At 41.4% G+C, this 18,776-nt stretch overlaps 2 protein-coding genes across 3 annotated transcripts in view; both read left to right on the top strand.

Annotated features, from left to right (window-relative positions):
• Positions 1 to 247: 247 nt before the first annotated feature.
• nucb1 (nucleobindin 1) lies at positions 248 to 5,071 on the top strand. 2 transcript variants are annotated; one of them, XM_020605389.1, is made up of 14 exons: positions 248 to 344; positions 429 to 496; positions 672 to 798; positions 908 to 1,015; positions 1,146 to 1,278; positions 2,070 to 2,173; positions 2,365 to 2,550; positions 2,640 to 2,730; positions 2,818 to 2,876; positions 3,084 to 3,176; positions 3,301 to 3,390; positions 4,195 to 4,365; positions 4,536 to 4,647; positions 4,739 to 5,071. In XM_020605389.1, exons 2-14 carry the CDS (start codon positions 483 to 485, stop codon positions 4,822 to 4,824), a joined length of 1,374 nt encoding a protein of 457 aa, XP_020461045.1. In that variant the 5' UTR covers positions 248 to 344; positions 429 to 482; the 3' UTR covers positions 4,825 to 5,071. The 2 variants fall into 2 exon arrangements, with proteins under 2 accessions (XP_020461045.1, XP_020461046.1); XM_020605390.1 differs by lacking the exon at positions 429 to 496.
• A 3,753-nt stretch (positions 5,072 to 8,824) lies between these two features.
• The window catches only part of ppfia3 (PTPRF interacting protein alpha 3), a 32,518-nt gene continuing 22,566 nt past the window's right edge, over positions 8,825 to 18,776 (top strand). Inside the window, 7 exon segments of the mRNA XM_020605436.1 lie at positions 8,825 to 8,955; positions 9,975 to 10,656; positions 10,659 to 10,691; positions 15,505 to 15,606; positions 15,749 to 15,988; positions 16,081 to 16,140; positions 18,347 to 18,475. Of these exon segments, the coding sequence (XP_020461092.1) occupies positions 10,345 to 10,656; positions 10,659 to 10,691; positions 15,505 to 15,606; positions 15,749 to 15,988; positions 16,081 to 16,140; positions 18,347 to 18,475 (876 nt within the window). The 5' untranslated portion in view covers positions 8,825 to 8,955; positions 9,975 to 10,344.

Below are 18,776 nucleotides of genomic sequence, written 5' to 3'. Positions count from 1 at the left end.
TATAGTGGCTGTTATTTGTTTGTTTAGGTTCATTACATTTTAAAAATCCTTGCTTTATTACAATATTTTACTAAGATACAAAATGAAGAAAACCTCAAATGACCCAGCACATAAGCGACATTTTAACTAATTGTTAATATAAATTTATCATCATGACAGTACTTTCGCTACAACAGTTTGACGATAATCCTAACTTTCTATTCGTAAAGATATAAACACTGCCAGTATTTCCGACAGTACCTGAAGGCAGCATGTTACCCTGCCTTCTGATGACGTCAATTTTATCCGACGCAACTAAAGGTCGTGTTTTGACAGTTGGATCAGATATTATAAATAAACCTGCGGTAAGACAAGAGCTGTTTTAAGACAAGTTTGTGTTATTAACATATTGTATTTGTAATTGTATCGTAATCGGGATTTATCTGAAGAATTCCTAGAAAGCCGTGACGCAGGACGAAAAAAGCCATTTTTTCTGTAGATTAATGTTACAGCTACGGTAAGGGATAAATAGCACCCGGTATATCATCTGAAAAATGCGTTTTAAAATGTTTAATGTTAAAATATTATCCACATCAAACGTTAATCAGTTCAATTAGTTCTCTCTGCTAAGATTATGACTTGTGAGTTCTGCTGAATAAAATATTACCATTTTGTTGTTGCTCCTATTACAGTAGGATGAATATAAACCCTGCCTGGCTGTTGATTCTCTGTTGCGTCCCTGCCGGGGTCTGGTCAGTGCCTATTGATCGCAATGGAGCCAACCAAAAAGCTAAAGAGGAAGCGCAGGAGGAGAGCATGGTAACGATCTCAGTAATCTCTAAGCTAATGTTTTCTTTTACTGTCTGGTATGTTTTTATGATTTAGTTGGGATTCACTCAGTATCGTGTTCTTTACAACACGTTTTCAGGACACAGGCCTGTACTACGACAGGTACCTCAGAGAAGTGATTGGGGTTTTGGAGACTGACCCTCACTTCAGGGAGAAATTGCAGGCAGCAAACACAGAGGACATCAAAGTCAGTGTCCATATCTGCTACTGTTTCTCTTTTGATTGTCACCCACAAGGCTTCCTTGTTTACCTTGTACAGGTAACAACAGGATCTGGCATTTGATGTGTTCACCTGAGTGTCGTGTGTTCTCTGTTAGAATGGTCATCTCAGTAAAGAGCTGGACCTGGTCAGTCACCATGTCAGGACTCAACTCGATGAGCTGAAGCGGCAGGAGGTTTCTCGTCTCAGGATGCTGTTGAAGGCCAAACTGGACAGCACAAACATGCAGAGTGAGTGTGCTCATCACAGCCTAGATGCAGGTTGTGGGTCATTATTTTGCTGGAGCATATACCCCTAACCAACTTTTATGATTTCCTTTATTAACTGCCTGTTTCTAGCTGTTAGGATAGCAATATACTGTATAGTCCTACTTCCTGCAGGTACTATTACAGTATAAGATGTCAAATTCCCATCACAGCTTAAGTCACTAGAGCAAAAAGTGTCATATAAATAATTCATAAAACCAAGTCTGTGCATTCAGATGATAATGATCTGAGATGAAGAAAAGAAGGCATGTTTTTATATTTGTGACAGTGTTGTGTTTTTATATGACAACTAAAATTATTTATTTAGAATATTGACCTGTCAGGTAAATTTGCAGTAACAGATGATTTCAGTCATGTAAGCATTGATTGATAACCAGAATTTGCACTGACAGATTTATAGTTTGAAATGGATACATTTGCACAATTTGGCTTTCATATTTATAAGTTTTGTGCAGGTTTTCCTTGTTTTTGTTAGTTCAGTCACACAGTCATACAGATGTGCAGTGTTCGTAGTTCATGCACATGGGCACAGAACATTTCTACAAGCAGAGCAGATGAAAGCAGGGAGCTGAGATGTAAAATGTTAGCTGTTGCTTGTAGAGTGTACGCATGAATATAACTGATCAGGGTTAGTATTGAAAGATAAATATAGCTGCAGTACAGAGAAGTGTTCAGCAATGCGTACAGGAGATGATGGAATTCATGTGTGCCTAACATCCAGCATGTGGTTCATAATCTGTGAATTTGCTGTGCAGGCCTGCAGATGGACCACGCCTCCCTGCTGAAGCAGTTTGAACATCTGGATCCACATAATCAAAACACCTTTGAGGCCAGAGACCTTGAGCTGCTGATCTCAACGGTGAGGTCCCACAGCAGTAAAATTTAGGCAGTTATTGGGAAATGATGACTTTCATCACATAATCCAACTCAGGAGGTCAAAATAAGATGTCACATCTCTTACTACACTTTAGTTTTGTATTGTATCTGAACTCACTCTCTGAAGAAGAGTTTCAAAATGATGACTTTATCTCCTTCTGACGCTTCATCTAGGCCACCAAGGACCTAGAGAACTACGATGCTGAGAGACATGAGGAGTTCAAGCGCTACGAGATGCTAAAGGAACACGAGAGGCGTGAGTATCTGAAGGGCCTGGACCAGGAGAAGAGGGAGAGAGAGGAGAAGAGAATGCAAGAGCTGATCGAGAAACACCGGCAGCACCCCAAAATCAATGCTCCGGTAGGCAGCAAATGACTGTTTTTTTTTTGTTGTTGTTAACAAAAGTGTTCGTGCTTTTTTCACTTTCTGCTGCATTTCTTGCCACTCAGGGCAGTGTTGCTCAGCTGCGGGAAGTGTGGGAGGAGACAGATGGACTTGACCCTCAGGAGTTCAACCCCAAAACCTTCTTCAAGCTGCATGGTGGGTAACAAGCCTGAGTCTTTTTCATTTCACACACTCAGGAGTTTGATATGAGGAAGATTCTGATTTTGTCTCTGCCCCATTTAGATACAAATGAAGATGGTGTTTTAGATGAACAAGAATTGGAGGCTCTCTTCACTAAGGAGGTATAGAATCCCACAGTATGTTACAGCTACATTATTATAATTCTGGTTTACATTGAAAACCCTGGGGAAACTCCTTAAAAGCCTGTGACAGAATATGTAAAGTACCTTTTAGACGCAGCTGGTTTTGTCCATGTCCCTCCATTCCTGCAGCAGAGATGTGCATAGCGTCCCTGTAGCAGCTAACTTCTGTTTGTTTCCCTCCTCCAGCTGGAGAAGGTTTATGACCCAAAGAATGAGGAAGATGATATGATGGAGATGGAGGAAGAGAGGCTCAGGATGAGAGAGCATGTCATGAAGAATGTGGGTCTTAAATGTTAAATGTACTTTTCTCTCTCTGCTCTTGCCTTCGACACGTCCAAACATCAGCCAGTCTCCTCCCTTTTCTCGTCTTGTATTTAACTGATGCAGTTTCCCTGTTTTCAAGGTGGACACAAATAAAGACCGACTCGTCACCCTGAAGGAGTTCATCAAATCCACAGAGAAGAAGGAGTTCACTAATCCCAAAGACTGGGAGGTAAAGAGCCCAGACCTGGAGGACAGTGTGGGTGGTAAAGTTCAATGGGCAGTGCAGGGCTTTCTCTCATCAAATCGTGCACATGGAGCTGCTCCCTCAAGTGACTGCTGTCAGTAGCATTAGTACAGTGTTTTGTTTAGTTTGTTAATGAGTCAGGACCAGCTTACAAGAGGAAAAAAAAAAGAGCTCTGGCCAAATCAATATTAACCTTGAAAGCTGTGCACAGGTTAAAAAACAATAAGGAGTATGAGTGTGTCAGAATCAGGTGTGCCAGTTGTGTTGTGCTTGTAAACATCTAGGTGTCAGAACCCTTGGTTCGCTACTTGGAAGAGCTCAAGTAGAAACCAGGATACTGCACACGGGTGATCAGAACCATGGATTCTGTTACGCTCATGTATACAGGGAGATGAATAACCAGGTTGTTTTATGTTTCATATCAACTTAGTATCTCAGATGTGATCAAGACCAGGAGAAAAGTCAAACTTGTGATACTAATATGCAGACATAATCAACACAGACATCATAGTTTTCCACATGAAATCCTGACTATGTCCACAGAATCAGGTCTGGTCTTTGTCCAGAGTTGCCTTTTCACACATACAGCACACGCTGAGAGATAGTTGGTGTCAGACATGTTCTCACTTGTTGGAAATACTCCATTTGATAAATGCGAGGAGGGAGCTCATGGGCTCATCGTGTCTCCGGTTAGATATTGAAGATTGAGTATTAGCCTTTTGTAAACATATATTATGAGATGACACAGTCGTTCATGCTCTTTGTGCTTGCATACTGTTGTCTCTCTAGACTCTAGACACTAAGCCCATGTACACAGAGGAGGAGCTCCAACGATTTGAGGCCGAACTCAGGGACAAGGAGGAGGAGCTGAAGAGGAGGGCAGAGACTTTGCGTCAGGAGCAGGAGCTGCTGAAGGAGCGAGGCAAAGCCCTGGAAGCCCAGAAGCAAGAGTACAAGCAGGTGGTTGTCCTGCCTCCTCACTTTGTGAAACTGATCTAAAAATTGACTCTTTGCAGCAAGTTGAATCACACAGGGATCATAATTAAAAAAAGTCAGCAACTGATTTTCAGCTGGTAAACACACTGTTGAATGTGCAGCTGATAATTTTGTTTCATTTTTTTTTATATCAGGCTGTATTAGAGATGTCCCAGAGACAGAAAGAACTGCAGGCAGCAGACAGACAGCCTCCTGCAGGTCCTAATGGAGAACTACAGTTCCAGCCAGAGACACATAAGCCTGAAGGTAAACACACTTGAGATGTATGTAGTACTATTAGTATGGATTTGTCTCATAATTGTTTTCAGTAAGTGAGTCTGTCTTTGGTCTCTCACAGAGGCAAAACCCCCAGCTGAACACGAGGCTGAAGCCCAGAACAATTTGCCTGCAGAGCCTCCACAGAATCTGCCTTTACACACTTAATGCATGCACTGACAGCCTTAACACGCACACACATGCACACACTTCTGACTTGCACTGACACAGATATCCAGATGGTTCCTACAAACTCAGTTACAGTATGTTAGCTATATGTATAAATTTAGACAGACTTGGTTCATGAGTCTTGACATATTTTGCTGTGCATTCATCTCTGTGGTCTACATCAGATTCAACTACAGTGTAAACTCATTACCATCTTCAAATAAAGTCTTAATTTTAAACATCTAAACCAGACTTCTCAAATCTTTTCCTGGGTAAGTGTCTGCCAGCTTCTGATAGACACATCTGGACCCCATTCTTCCTCAGAGATCCTCTCAAGCTCTGTCATATTGGATGGGAAGTGTCTGTGCGCTGCTGTCTTCATGTCTCTTGTAAGGGGTAAATCCCAGTTTTAAGTGCATCCATGTTTCCCCCACTTGGGCCTTTTCCTTGTGTGTTTTTCCTGCCAATGTAAGGAAACACGAGGAGAGAGGAGTCAAGGAAACAAGGTTTAGAGATGTGAAACCTCCTTTCCTCCGATCTGTCATATTAAGTGTCAAATCACCAACTGATTTCTGATAAACTTGCGTGTGTTGATCCGTCCATGAAGGACGTTGTCTTGTATCCCTGCTCATGGCTCCTCTAGTAGCCGTGTTCCTGAAGACTTATTGTGAGATTCATTTTTTTAATGGCTTAGAAAATAAAAATTCTAAAAACATGTTTTCACTTTTTAAGTAGACTAATGGGTGAAAATGACAACTTTACTCATTTAGTTAAATCTATAACACATTAAAATTGCAAAATGTGAAGGGATCTAAATATTTGATAATCATGAAAAATGACAAAAACCAATCCGTCATTCACCTTTCTAGAAACAGTTTTCTTGTTAGAAAGTGACACTGTGGTGTCAAGTAGGTGTATAGAAAGATACAAACTACTGCAACACTGTAGAGTAGAATAGTTTAGAATACAAATACTGTATGTCTGTATTATTATAGTAATAGCATATAAGGTGACAGTGTAGTATAACATGATTACGTAACGGTATATAATAAGTAATACAGAACATTCACTGATCAGAACAATGGAGACAGATAGTGTGGAAGCTGGCTGTGTGTACATAATATATGAAACGGTATCACCCTGTTTAAATGTGTGTTTGTGAGCCCTGCCTCCTCTTCCTCCTGGTTGCTGTGTGTCTCTGCTGGGTCAGTCACAGCTCCCCGGGGACTGGCTGATCCTTGTTGTTGTCCTGCTGATGAGATTCTCATCTGGCTGCCACTCAGAGCAATCCTATCAGCATTCCTTTAACCCGCTGACCTCACATGACCCCGCAGGACCCCTCCTCTCCTGGTGGCCACGCAGCTGCCTCCTGTCAGTCACTGCTGTCATATCAGCCAAATAAAGATGTGCTCAGAAAGCTGCCTGTAGGAGGATTCACTCAATAGAGCACACTTCTTTTGAAACGTTTGGCCCCAGAGAGGGGGGTGTCAGGCCATGCCATCATATATCTTCAGAGCCCCAGAGTAAGCAACACCATTTTCCAGACCTAACCTACCCTTAACACAAAGCATCCCTGACTCCTGTCCTCACTCAAGCAAAAAAGCAAGTTTTTTAATAGGTTATTTTGAAATACTATAAATGATTGTTTGTATCATACAATGTTTTTTTATTAAAGTAAAACAGAAACCATGAAAAACTAAGCAAGTAAAATTGTAATATCAAAGTTAAATTGCAAATCTATACTTGCATGAAGGGAAAGAAATATTCCATGTATTCAGTATGTTCTCACGTCTTTACCCTGATATACAGAAATGCTGTGTCTTTACTTAAGTAGTTCTATATTATGAGACTCCATCACATTTCAAAGGAGTTGCACTGTTTCGAGAAACGTAGTGGGAAATAGTACATTTACCCATCTCGAGTTTGAGGCAGGCTTTACACTCCCGTACATTTCACTACTTTTGTACTTCTGTTATTAATAATAGATAAATGCAGTGAAATTAGATTTTTCTTACAAAGTTCTTACATGGAATTGAATGCAGGATTTTAACTGGAGTATTTTCACTGTATGAAATAGCTTTGTTATTGTTGTTGTTGTTGTTTTAAGTTAAAGATCTGGACACATCCTTGTCCTTCATGACATTTACCTAACAGCTGCAGTCACTGGATATTTTTGCCAAGTATTTCTATGTGCAGCACACCCAGTTAGAAACATTGTATCATTATAATGTGTTGCCATGCAGTTACAGTCTATGTACTGCAATAACACTGTCACATCTATCATTTCATTTTTGATACTTTATAGCAATTACACTTCAATATACATTTAAGTAACATTTGAAAGCAGAAGTTTTACTTTTGATAGAATATTGTTAATCAGGTGTTTTTGTCTAATAGCGGTGTGTTGGTGTAAGTCCATTCCTGTCTGATCTCCTGTTATATGTCTTTAAAATATCAGATGGAGTCACACCAAGTTGTCATTGGAGGTTCGCTCGTCTTCAGGGTTTTGCAGACAATTCTGAATTTTTGTGGATCAATTTTTGGAGTCTGTGATTCAGAAAACCTTCAGTGCTGCTTGTTAGGAAGAAACGAGTAGCATAAATAGACAGACGTGACTTAGCCTATAACTTAAAAAAAAAGGTAGAATGAGTCATTAGCAGTAGATGATTTTAAGTTTGAAGCTAAAATGTGCTGTTGAATTTGTATTTATTCAACCTCGCACTGACGATGTTCCTTGGGCTTTTTACTTTCTTTCTTCCGTTCTCCTCGAAATGTTTTTGTTGTTGTTTTGCAAATATAATTTGGATGCACTCCACACCACCCTCTCTGAAGCGGGCATTACATCACCCCCTGGCGCTCCTCCCCCTCCCTCTTCTCTACCTAGGAGTTTAAGGCCCACCTCCCCGGAGCTCTGATTGGCTAAGGGAGCCTGTCTTGACTGGTTATGACTTCTGATATGAGCTGCGGCTGATTTAATCATAAGCGGGTAAATATGTTTAAGGTTAAATTTTAATTGCTGAAATAACTGAATGCCCACAATGAAACCTATAAACCCCCAAACGACCGACTTTAGTGTAAACGGTTGCGATTATTTTAAAGTTGTTTGTTGTTGACTGCTCTCGTTTAAAAGTTTTTTCAGTTTTGCCGAAGTGTGAGTCCGTGACGGTTGTTATATCTGGACAATGAGCCCCAAACCTCGCGGTACTAGTGCATTTCTAATACCCAGGCGCTAGAGGGTACAATTGCTTTATTATTTTGCCAAGTTTCAGATACCACATGAATGAAATGAGGGAATTATTCTCACATAGGCTGTTCTGCTCTGACGGTGTGTAAGCTGTTGGTTTTCTGTTTAATGTAAAACTGCAAAAAAAAAAGAAAAGCTGCAGTCCTAGCGTGTGAGGTGGTGAGGGGTTTAGAAAAAGCCGGTAAACGCTTGTTCCTTTAAAACCCAGCATCCTTCACAGGAGGAGAGACGAGGGAAGATACACGGGAGGTTGTCAAGTTACACAAAAACACAAGGCGGAACACGGAAGCACTGTTATTTATCTTCAGATTAAAGCCTCAACCTTATAGTACGTTATTTAAAGAAGATTTGCCGATCTCTACTCATTTTCTTTTTGCAGTACAATTATAGTCCAGTATTTTTCACGTTGTACAATAAATATATATGTCCTCAAACAGACAAAGGTCTGTTATGTCAACGTTTCCTTACACCTGACTATCCATCCCATGATTTCTGACTGCTGGCTGTGTAAAGACTAATATGTTGTAAAGCTAGTTCATATTCATCTGTTGTGTATGTGGTAGTCAGTTTTACATTAGGCTATATACGGTAAGGTTGACTGTTTGTGCCATTGATAAAACTAGATTTGGGTCTTTCTGGTCTTCCTTGTGGCTCTGTGCCCGGACCAGCTGTTCAAGACGTGGATGTTTAATTGTGAAAGGCCAGGCCGGATGTTGGTTGTTTTTCCTGCCTGCAACTTGATGCGGCAGAGATAGGGAGGGGATGGGGCAGGCTGGTAACCGGGCTGAAACGGGGATAACCTGCAGCCTCCGTCGCTGAGATGCTCTGATGGAGTGAAGCGGGAAACGATGCGCCTTTATTTCCTTTCTCTGTCGATCATGGAAGGGGTAAGAGACACAGGTTGTCTGGCGGCGGCGGAAATCCACGGTGATGTACGGTGCACGGATCTCGCCGTGCGTTAGCCCGTCCAGCTGTTTTTATTGGGGGGTGGTGGTGGGTGATAGGAAATAGGCTAGACGCCTTGCAGTCGGAATAAAGCCAAAGCGGCACACCGTTTTCCGAAAGTAATACTAATCATCTCACTAAAAAAAAATCCAATTGCGTAATATCTTCAGATTTGATCAGGTAATTAGGCCTACATCATTTATAGGATGATTGGCACCTCCCACCATGATGTGATAGCGGTGTGAAGCTATCCCGAATGCTTAAGAAAGAGGCTGTTTCCCCCTGTTTTGACCATTTAGTTTGTTAAGACAGCAGTTCATTTCCCGTCTAAGGATGACAAGCCTCCTGATTCACCCAGAATATTTTTATAGATGAGTTCCGGAGCCATAGAAAAGAAGCCTATTTCCTCCTGGATACTACCCGTAATTACAATTCATGATGACACCCCTTTTTCACATGAATGTATGAAACAGTGCCGCATCTTTCTCCTACCTACAGGCCTGATGGTTGTTCTTTATTTGCGTGACGGCGTTTTGTAGGCTTATGAGGTAAAAAGACACCATTCGCGACTCATTTCCGTCCATCATGCGCATTTATTATTACGGTTATAACTGTGGACGCTCGGATACATAAAACTGAGACATGCACTGATGGATGAATTACTCCAGACGTTGGCCACTGCGATGTCAGTCAGTGGAAGAGCAGTGTTGCAATTGTTATGGTTTCTCTGACGTCTTGAAAACGCCTGAGAAATAAGCATGTATTGTGTGTGTTTGTGTGTGTGTGTGTCAGGACGGATCCACATGAGTGATAATATGAGAACCTGATGGGTTTGCATTATATGTCCTGGGAATGTGTGGCCTCCATTATCCATCAGCATCCTCCTCTAGCTATGCTCACTGTCACATCCACTCACATACTGGGCTAAAAACGACCTCTCCTTTTCTTCTTCTCTTTCCAGGTTCATCTCACATCTCAGTGAAGGCTGGGCCTGGGGTCAGAGGTCGCCCACTCAACCTGCACTTCTCCCACTTCCCCCTGCAACCCACCCTACCCCCTCACTAGATGCTCAGCCCCAGGCACCCTACATTGTCACTGTAACTTTTTCCTTATATGCTTTTCCACACTTATCTCTCAGTAGCACGCTTACAAAACCACCCTACTCGTCTCCCCCCAGCACTCTTTTCTTGCCTGCCAGCCTTAGTTAGTCAGTTTGAGAGAAAAGACCCCTGAGCGTTTCATGACGAGAGCTGATCAGGTTTTCACCAGGCACTGCATTCAAGTGTCCTAGACATCATCTCAGATAATACCTCTCACACCCAAGCCTCAAGATGATGTGCGAGGTGATGCCCACCATCTCAGAGGATGGGCGCGGAGGGGGAGGAGGTGGCTCGTCTTCCCCGGCAGGGGGAGGAGGAGGAGGGCTGGGAGCAGGGATGGGAGGCATGGGGGGCTATGGCAGCCGGGATCACCGTGGTGGTGGCGATGAGGGGGGAAGCACGGGTAACCTGGAGTCCCTGATGGTGAACATGCTGACAGAGAGGGAGAGGCTGCTGGAGAGCCTGAGGGAGACTCAGGAGAGTCTGGGGACAGCTCACCTCCGACTGCGAGACCTGGGCCACGAGAAGGAGTCGCGAAGGATCCCCGCCAGAGACGGCTTTCCATTGCCCTGCCACAGGTATGAAGACTGAGGGGGGTCTGAGTAACAGTCAAAAGATGAGGTAGGAGCTGCTGATCCACCTGAAAGGAGCTCATGGCTTTAAATGTAAGAGTTTTGGTCTCACATTATGGTTTAAATGCTGCTTTAGAAACAGGAGTGCAGCAGTGGAGAGAACTTGTAGACGTACACACGTCTCAGTTTGACTCCTTGTTGACCCTTCTCTATAAGAGGATATCCACTCAACTAGTTCATATTTGTGTTTTCCTTGTCAAGGTCAGACTGAAGGTGTGAACGAAAGACGATTATGTAACATCAGCGACTTATATGAAACAACATGTTCAGTCATGTCATTCACAGCACTGCACAATCCAAGGCACAGACAATAGTGTGTGTGTGTGCATCCCATGTGTTCGCTTCATCCCGATATGAAGACATAGGGTGAAAGCAGAAAATGTCAGATTAGAATAGGTTTTTTGCACCAAATACTGTGAATACTGAAGTGCAGTATTTATTTTCATGTATGTTTGTTGCTGATAATGCTGTGATACACAAGCGCATACAGTTCAGCAGCACTACCACGAAGGAAAATATAGGAGATGGTTGTGTAAAGCATTTGCATTTCAGAAAAACCTGTGAATTTTATGCTTTATTGGAACATGAACAAGATTAGGAGCTTCAATTAGTTTTAGCTTCAACAGTTTGAGAAGTTGGAATAGAACAGGTCTGTAAAAATCTGCTGTTTGTGGGTCTATGTGCTGACTTTTAGTTTCTCAGCTGACACAAGTGAAGAGACAAAGTGTTGCTTTAATGCAAGGTAGGAGATTAATATAACTTCAGGTGGTTGAAAGTTTGTTATAAAAAGGGCAAAACAGAAACGCTTAACTCAAATGTTTTTTTCAGGTTTTTCTGCTGACACATGGACATAACATCAGTGTCACTTCACAGTGGTTGTGAGATAACTATAGTTGTAGGCAGCTGGTTCAGTAACTATAAATCAGACAGTGAATGCACACAGGTTATAACAAAAAAAGTGATCATGTTTGCATATTTACAGTACACAAACTGACCCTCTGTAGTCTTGAAAGATGATAATGTCGTATGCAGTCCAGATAATAATTTGTAGGTATTTTTAACTAATACATCAAATAAAATCATAAATGAACACATGTTATAGCATACCAGAACACTAGCTTAACTTCTTCAGAATTCAGCTTTGTGATTAGTATTTAAGTACGTGCTGCAAAAACACAGACATGATGATGAACAGCTGCACCGTTACTAGTCAAAATCCTGTATTCATTGCATGCTGCCCTCAGTAAAAGTAAACGAGTATTATTAGAAGAATGCACTCTTGTATTAAAAGTACTTATAGTGAAAATGGTTCCTATCACAGTGTTGAATTATTGATGTGTGAAACTGTAAACCAGGATTTTAATGTGGTGGCTGGTCCAGGTGACTCTGAGTCTGATGCCTTTTTTATAGTGTTGGGGTTTTTAGAAAGACCGACATGGGTGAAAACCTCATACGTCCAGTTTTGTGAATATTGATTCTTTCAAATGATTATACATTTCCCCAGGGTGAGAAAGCTGTTTGGCCTTTTTCTCTGTCTAATACTTTTTAGACAACATTAAAAATGTGATATGCTGAGTAGTCATAGGCCATATTTGACTGTGATACTAAATTTTCTCTAACAACAATGATCATTTATGAGTTTGTCACATGTTGACTTTAAGAGTTTATTCTGCAAAGTAACTAAAATTTACAATAGGACTTTTCTAAAAATGAATATAGTCAAGCACCAGTGCCTCAAAAGCACACTTAAATAAAATTCTTCATTAAAAGTACTCAGTTTCTCCATTTATATCTACAGTAAATATATGCAACAATACTTAGAACAGATTTTTTATAAACATACAATTATGAAACATTCCTTGATACCAGCGTGTTAAAATTGAGAATTTGCCAAACTAAGGATCTGACTAAATTTTGATCTTAGAGTAAGCATTGTTAAAAGACACTTTTGAGGTTTTCCACTGTATTTTTAATTTTTTTTTTAAATATTTGAAACATCAGATGATTTGTCACTGGAGTGTAATGAAGGTAAAACAAGCGAGGCACAAGTGGGGGCTACCTAGAACCTGGAGATGGTGGTAAAATGTTACATTTGCCCCGGTAGCACAGAAGCCGATATTATCCCACACCCCAGTGGCCAAGAGCTAATCAAGCTTTAATTCCACTCAACATACAAGGGGCTTCATCTGTATTTTCATGCAGGAGTTATTTCGAATGCCTCCGGCAGCAATGATGCCTCCCTCATTGTTAGAACCAAATTTTCTCTGTTGTTACATTTGAAATCTTAAAATGAAATAACAAATGTAGCAGGGCTACACGTTCTAACACAGAGTGAGTGGACATTAAAGGGCCGCATTAGCTCACTGAGAAGGAATCAATATGGCGCACATAGCTGTAGAAACACACACATATAGAGGAACACACGGAGCGCTGTGATACATTCTACAGTAGATGAGTTCACTGAGTTTGTCTGTGTGTGTAGAAGTTGCCAGTAGAGAAGAACAGGAGGGAGGGATGGCAAGAGTGACAGCATGGCACAGAGAGAAAAAAATCTGGTGATTCAAAACACACAGAGACTAACAAATCAGGGCCATTTGCATATTGCTGCATACTAATAGGGTGGCTTCTAGAGTCTGTTTTAGATGCCGTGTATCATGACAGAGGGAGATTGAGATGGATGAACGGGGTAGACTGGCAGGACTGAGGTGAGAGGGAGTAGAAAATGAAAAGTGTAAGAGGTGAATTCCAGCGCTGTCGGGGAGCTGAGAGATTTGCATCTGACCAAAATGATGGTGACCAAAAGAGACAGAGAGGAATCTAGAAAGTGTCTGATATCTTTTACATGGATTAATCCCAGAATTATGATATCCTCTGGGCCCGGAGAACACCATCTGTATGCAGCAATTTCCTCCTTCATCCTGCCTCTTCCATCTTTCCAAATAAGCTTCTTCCTCTCTCTTCTGTCACCCATCCTCCCCTATTTCACATCTTCTTAATAGCCTGATGTAAAATGTACATCCTGTACATTTTAAACACATTTTGATGGGAAAATGGTGCGAGGTATGGTGTCTGTTTGCTGCTGTGTGGGTAAACTGATCACTGTTAACACAACAGCACCGTGCACACTTCAGTGCCTTGTAATGGCTCGTTTGCATAAGCGTCTTTTCAAAACACATGATTTGACACCCACTTGTTTGAGGGCGGGCGTGTGTTCTGTGTCATATGTGTAACATGCCTCAAACACGCATGAGGACAGTTGAAACATGAGGTCAGGCAGTGCAGGGACAGGCAGCTAGAGCACAGTGCGTGCACATAGTTGTGCTTTACTTTGCCAGGACGTGCTCAGTGGAGTGTTGTGATTACACAAATAAAGACATCATCCCAGCAAGCGACTCAGTCCAAGTGACATGTACTTGATAACGTCACTCATCCTGTGTTTGTTGATTTGTTGCCATAGATATCATTTAGTTATGCTAAAGGCAACAGGTTTTAATCGTCATGTAGCTAACCTCACAATTATACATAATTGGAGTAAATTACACAAAATCCCAACAACTGGACTGCCTCAGTCGAAAATAGAAGACATCACACTGGGCTGGCCTACTTCCCGTTACTCTCACGCTTGTTTAACCTCAAGGCGTCTGTGTCAGTGAGGGGCAAACATACAGCCACTCATGGTTATTGTGCCATTAAACCAAATTCAGGTGCAACACATGCAGTGGGTGTTTGATTATATATTGCCAATAAAGCTTGGGTTCTTTATGTAGCAGTTTCTTATGTATAAGTATCTGTTAACTGGCCAAAGTTAGAAGAGGTAATCTCATGTTGAGAAATGTTCACTCCAGTTGCAGTACTATGGAATAGCAATATTTGTTGGTTTTAGTCCCTCTGACTCATCATTTATGACTCATACAAGGAAGAAATCCACTGAAAAAGCAACAGAAAAAAATTGTGTCAATGCATTGAAGCCATAATACATAAGACGTCTATTTTTACTGGAAAGCTTTAGTCCCCTGTTATCTGTTAACCCTTAATCTACTAGTGAAACCTGTAAGTTGATGCCTTCACTCTAAAGGCTTTGCAGTTTTGTGCATGTATAGGTGTTCCTCATGCAATAAAAGTATGAGTTTGCTAATGTAATCAGGAATTGTCAAGCTGTTCACTGTAGTTAATTGCAGTGTATTGACAGTAAACCTTACAGAGCTTCTTTGTTCATTTTTATGAGTAGTTGCTCATGCTTTTTCTTCTTTAGGGTAACTGGCCAAAGTTAGAAGAGGTAACCTCATGCAGAGATATTTCCCGTCCAGTTACCATGGAGTCTGGTAACACAGTTTTCACCACAATCATGACATGACATCATGTTTTGGTGTCACTCCTTCTGAGTAAAGCTTCTCTTCATAGAGTTATAACAGCATTTAACAGTATTACTGGAGAAAGTTCAAGGAAGAAGCAACAGAGAAAATAAAAATCTTTTTCTGATCTGTTAGTTTGGTTTTACAGTTGAAGGAGGGATTAGTAACAAACAGCCAAACTCTTCTGACTGTCTGTAACCTGTCTGTTCACAAACGAAGCTGAAGCAGGTGAGGCAGATTTGGGGCATGTGGAACATCACATTGCATCATTACAAAACAATCTGTGGATGCAGTGAACCTTGCAATTTAATGAGTATGTGTGTTCAACATGGATAACCTGCACTCATGCAGCAGCAGCAGCAGCGCCAACGTTGAGTCAATAACAGCACCATCTTCTGACCCTGCAGGAGTTTGCAGTACTGACCAAAGAGCTGAACCTCTGCCGGGAACAACTGCTTGAGAGAGAAGAGGAGATAGCCGAGCTGAAGGCAGAGAGGAACAACACACGAGTCAGTACACTTATATGTCTGTTCAACCATATATTCTTGAATTTATTTAACTGTTAATTAAAGTGTGATATTTTGTACATGCATCTTAATCGATCCTAAAATACCTAATAATGTACCACTGTTATGCGAAATGTCTTTCCAGCTGCTGCTTGAACATCTGGAGTGCCTGGTGTCCCGTCATGAGCGCAGCCTGAGGATGACAGTGGTAAAGAGGCAGGCCCAGTCCCCGGCTGGGGTCTCCAGCGAGGTGGAGGTCCTAAAAGCTCTGAAGTCCCTGTTTGAGCATCACAAAGCGCTGGATGAGAAGGTGCGGGAAAGACTACGGGTGGCTTTGGAGCGAGTGGGGGCCCTGGAGGAAGAGCTGCAGTCCTCCTCTCAAGAGGTGAGTTCATGTTTATATGCTTGTTTGCTTTATTTGTCTCCTAAAATCACTGATGGAGTCTCTTCTGATGATTCTCTTTTCTGTTGTTTTAGGTTATATCTTTAAGGGACCAAATCAAACGACGACAACAAGGACTAGACAACGGCAAAGAGGTACAGTGATGAGATGCATTTCCTCAGCGGTTTTCAGCAAAGTACAGTAGAGTCCTCCTAAAGACCTTGAGAATCAAGGTCAGCTTATGGCAGTCTGTAGTTCACACCTACAGCTCACAATTTCCCAGTTGAAATGAGTAAGTTTACTAATCCGATGTTATGTATCAACATGAAAAGTCCTCTGCCATTAATGCTTTAACATTCACCCTGATCCATGACAATACTGGAGTGCTATCACGGTGAATAACCAATTTCATACATCACTCAAAGATTCTCTAAAAAGAATGGTAGAGAAAAAAATAATGGTGACAGAAAAAAAGGAGCTTCTGAACAGTGTATCAGGAGAAAAGAGTTAATGTCAGGATGGTGAAAAGAGTCAGTAAGATCAGCTATGTGAGGGTGTATTAGTCACATCAGTGTTAGCATATTAACATTTGCTAATTAGCGCTCAACACAAAGGCTGGTGGGAATGTCAGCCATTTCACAGGTATTAGTCCAAGTAGACCAGTGCTGGAAAAATTAAAATTTTGACCTGATGGTAGTAATAGATGAAGAGTTAAAGGCTCACCAACATGTAAGAAAAATGAATGTGTGTATCAAATATTTATGGCATTGCATCCTATAGTTGAGTTATTTCACACAAAACCATTGATGTGAACCCTGTGGTGGCACTAGAGAAACGGTCACGGGATCACCACAGTCATTAGAAACAACACTGTGAATGTCTGTGCAAAATTTTATGGCAGTCCCTTCAGTAGTTGTTATGATAGTTCAGTATGGACCAAAGTGGTGGACCAGCTGAACAACTGACATGTTACATAAGTTACATTAAAGTCATTAGTAAGCCAAATAAATCCAACATGTATTCTTGTGATACATTCATGCTCTGACATTTGTATTGCTGCAGTATAGCCTCCACAGTGACGTGTGGTGAGGTTGACAGCTGGTGAGGCACTGACTCTTTTACAGTCAGATTTACAAATACAAATGAACCGTTAACAAATTGTCTGTTAACAGACAATGCGTTATGTTTTATATCTCATATCAGCATTCTTCACACAAACGTGACCCATATTTAATTTGAGGTTAAAATTTATTCCAATTGAGCTTATTTCTAACTAGAAATAATAAAAGTTTATGGTCTTACCTTTACTTGTACACGAAATCCATTTGTCAGCTGGTATGTATTACAAACCCTTTTACCATTCGAATCCAATATTAAAACAAATGTTTTCAATAAAGAAGACCCTTCTGGATAAAAATGACTAGACTGTCAAAAATGTTTTGATTGAAAGTCCAGATTTGGAAATGTAATCTTCCATTTTGATAAGGCGGATTGTAAAGGAAATATAAACAAGCACGAAGAAGATTGTAGGTAGCGCAAGAATCTGTGGGCTCACTAGCACCCTCTGCCTTGGGGCAGGGGTACTGTATGCCTCACCGAGTAACTTTTTTACTGGGTTTTATGGTTAATCTGCGAGCCTAAACACATTACAGAACTACATTTTATACATTATCCAGATTATGGCAAGGCAGAGCATATAATCAGAGTCCTTCAACATCGGATTCGAACGGCAAAAGGGCCTACAACACACACCAGCCGACAAATATTAACATTTATTATATTTTATGGTTAACTTTTTTTCTTTTCAAGATTGACAGGGGAGGCTCTGCCTCACCTGCCTCCCCTGACCGCACGTCACTGAGCCTCCAGCCATCAGTGGCAGCTGTGAGCACACTCCACCTGAGCAGCACTCCAGGCAGTCAGTGAAGATGTTATGTGCCATTTTGGATTTTACCAAGACTAAATTAACTTGGTTGACAGTCTCCTGCAATCCATCAGAACAAGTTGTGTTTCTGTAACTTTACTTCCACTTGACCTAGACTTTATTATTTCTTACTATTGACCTCTGATAAGTTCGTCTTCCTCCCTGTGAAATCATATTTTCAGAATTTTTCTGTGAAGCAATTTAGCATTTGCCTGAAATTAGTGTTTGCCATTTGCTATGACAGTCCTGAACCCACACAAATTTAACATAGTGTTAATGAGATAGAACCTTGTTTTTATAAAATGCCACTAAGACTTGGTGTGTTTTTCAAATCCAGTGTTAGCATGTGAAGTGTAACCCGTAGCCCAGAGTGCATTCATTTTGTACTGATCCCATAGATGATGAGTATTAGTGGTAAATCTATTCTCTTCATTCAGCGGCTTCCCAATGGACCTTCCTCCATTCTGGATGATGGAGAAATCGACAGGCAGAGAGAGGGCGAAATAGAGCGACAGAGGTCAGAGCTGGGACAGCTGAAAGAGAGACTGGCCCTCATGTGCAGACAGGTACTTGATTCAATGACACCTATGATCTAATGCAGGGGTGCCCAAAGTGGGGCCCGTGGGCCAAGTTTGGCCTGCGGGGACATTTCTTGGCCCCCCACAATTTATTATGCCACCTCAGTTGTCAGGTCAAGCAGCTCCCAGCTCAGTTCGCAACCCGCCAATAAAACAAGGAGGAGAAGAAGAAGAACAACAACAACAACAACACGAAGAACGGAGCAGTAGCAAGCAACATGGAGAGCAGTAGACAGTGGCACACAGACAAAAGGCATTTTAAACGAACCTGGGAGGAAGAATATTTTTT

The sequence above is a fragment of the Monopterus albus genome, unplaced genomic scaffold (assembly GCF_001952655.1).
Source record: "Monopterus albus unplaced genomic scaffold, M_albus_1.0 scaffold70.1, whole genome shotgun sequence".
Taxonomy (NCBI): Eukaryota; Metazoa; Chordata; class Actinopteri; order Synbranchiformes; family Synbranchidae; genus Monopterus; species Monopterus albus.
Note: the sequence above shows the minus strand (reverse complement) of the source record. Positions and strands in the feature narration are given on the sequence as shown.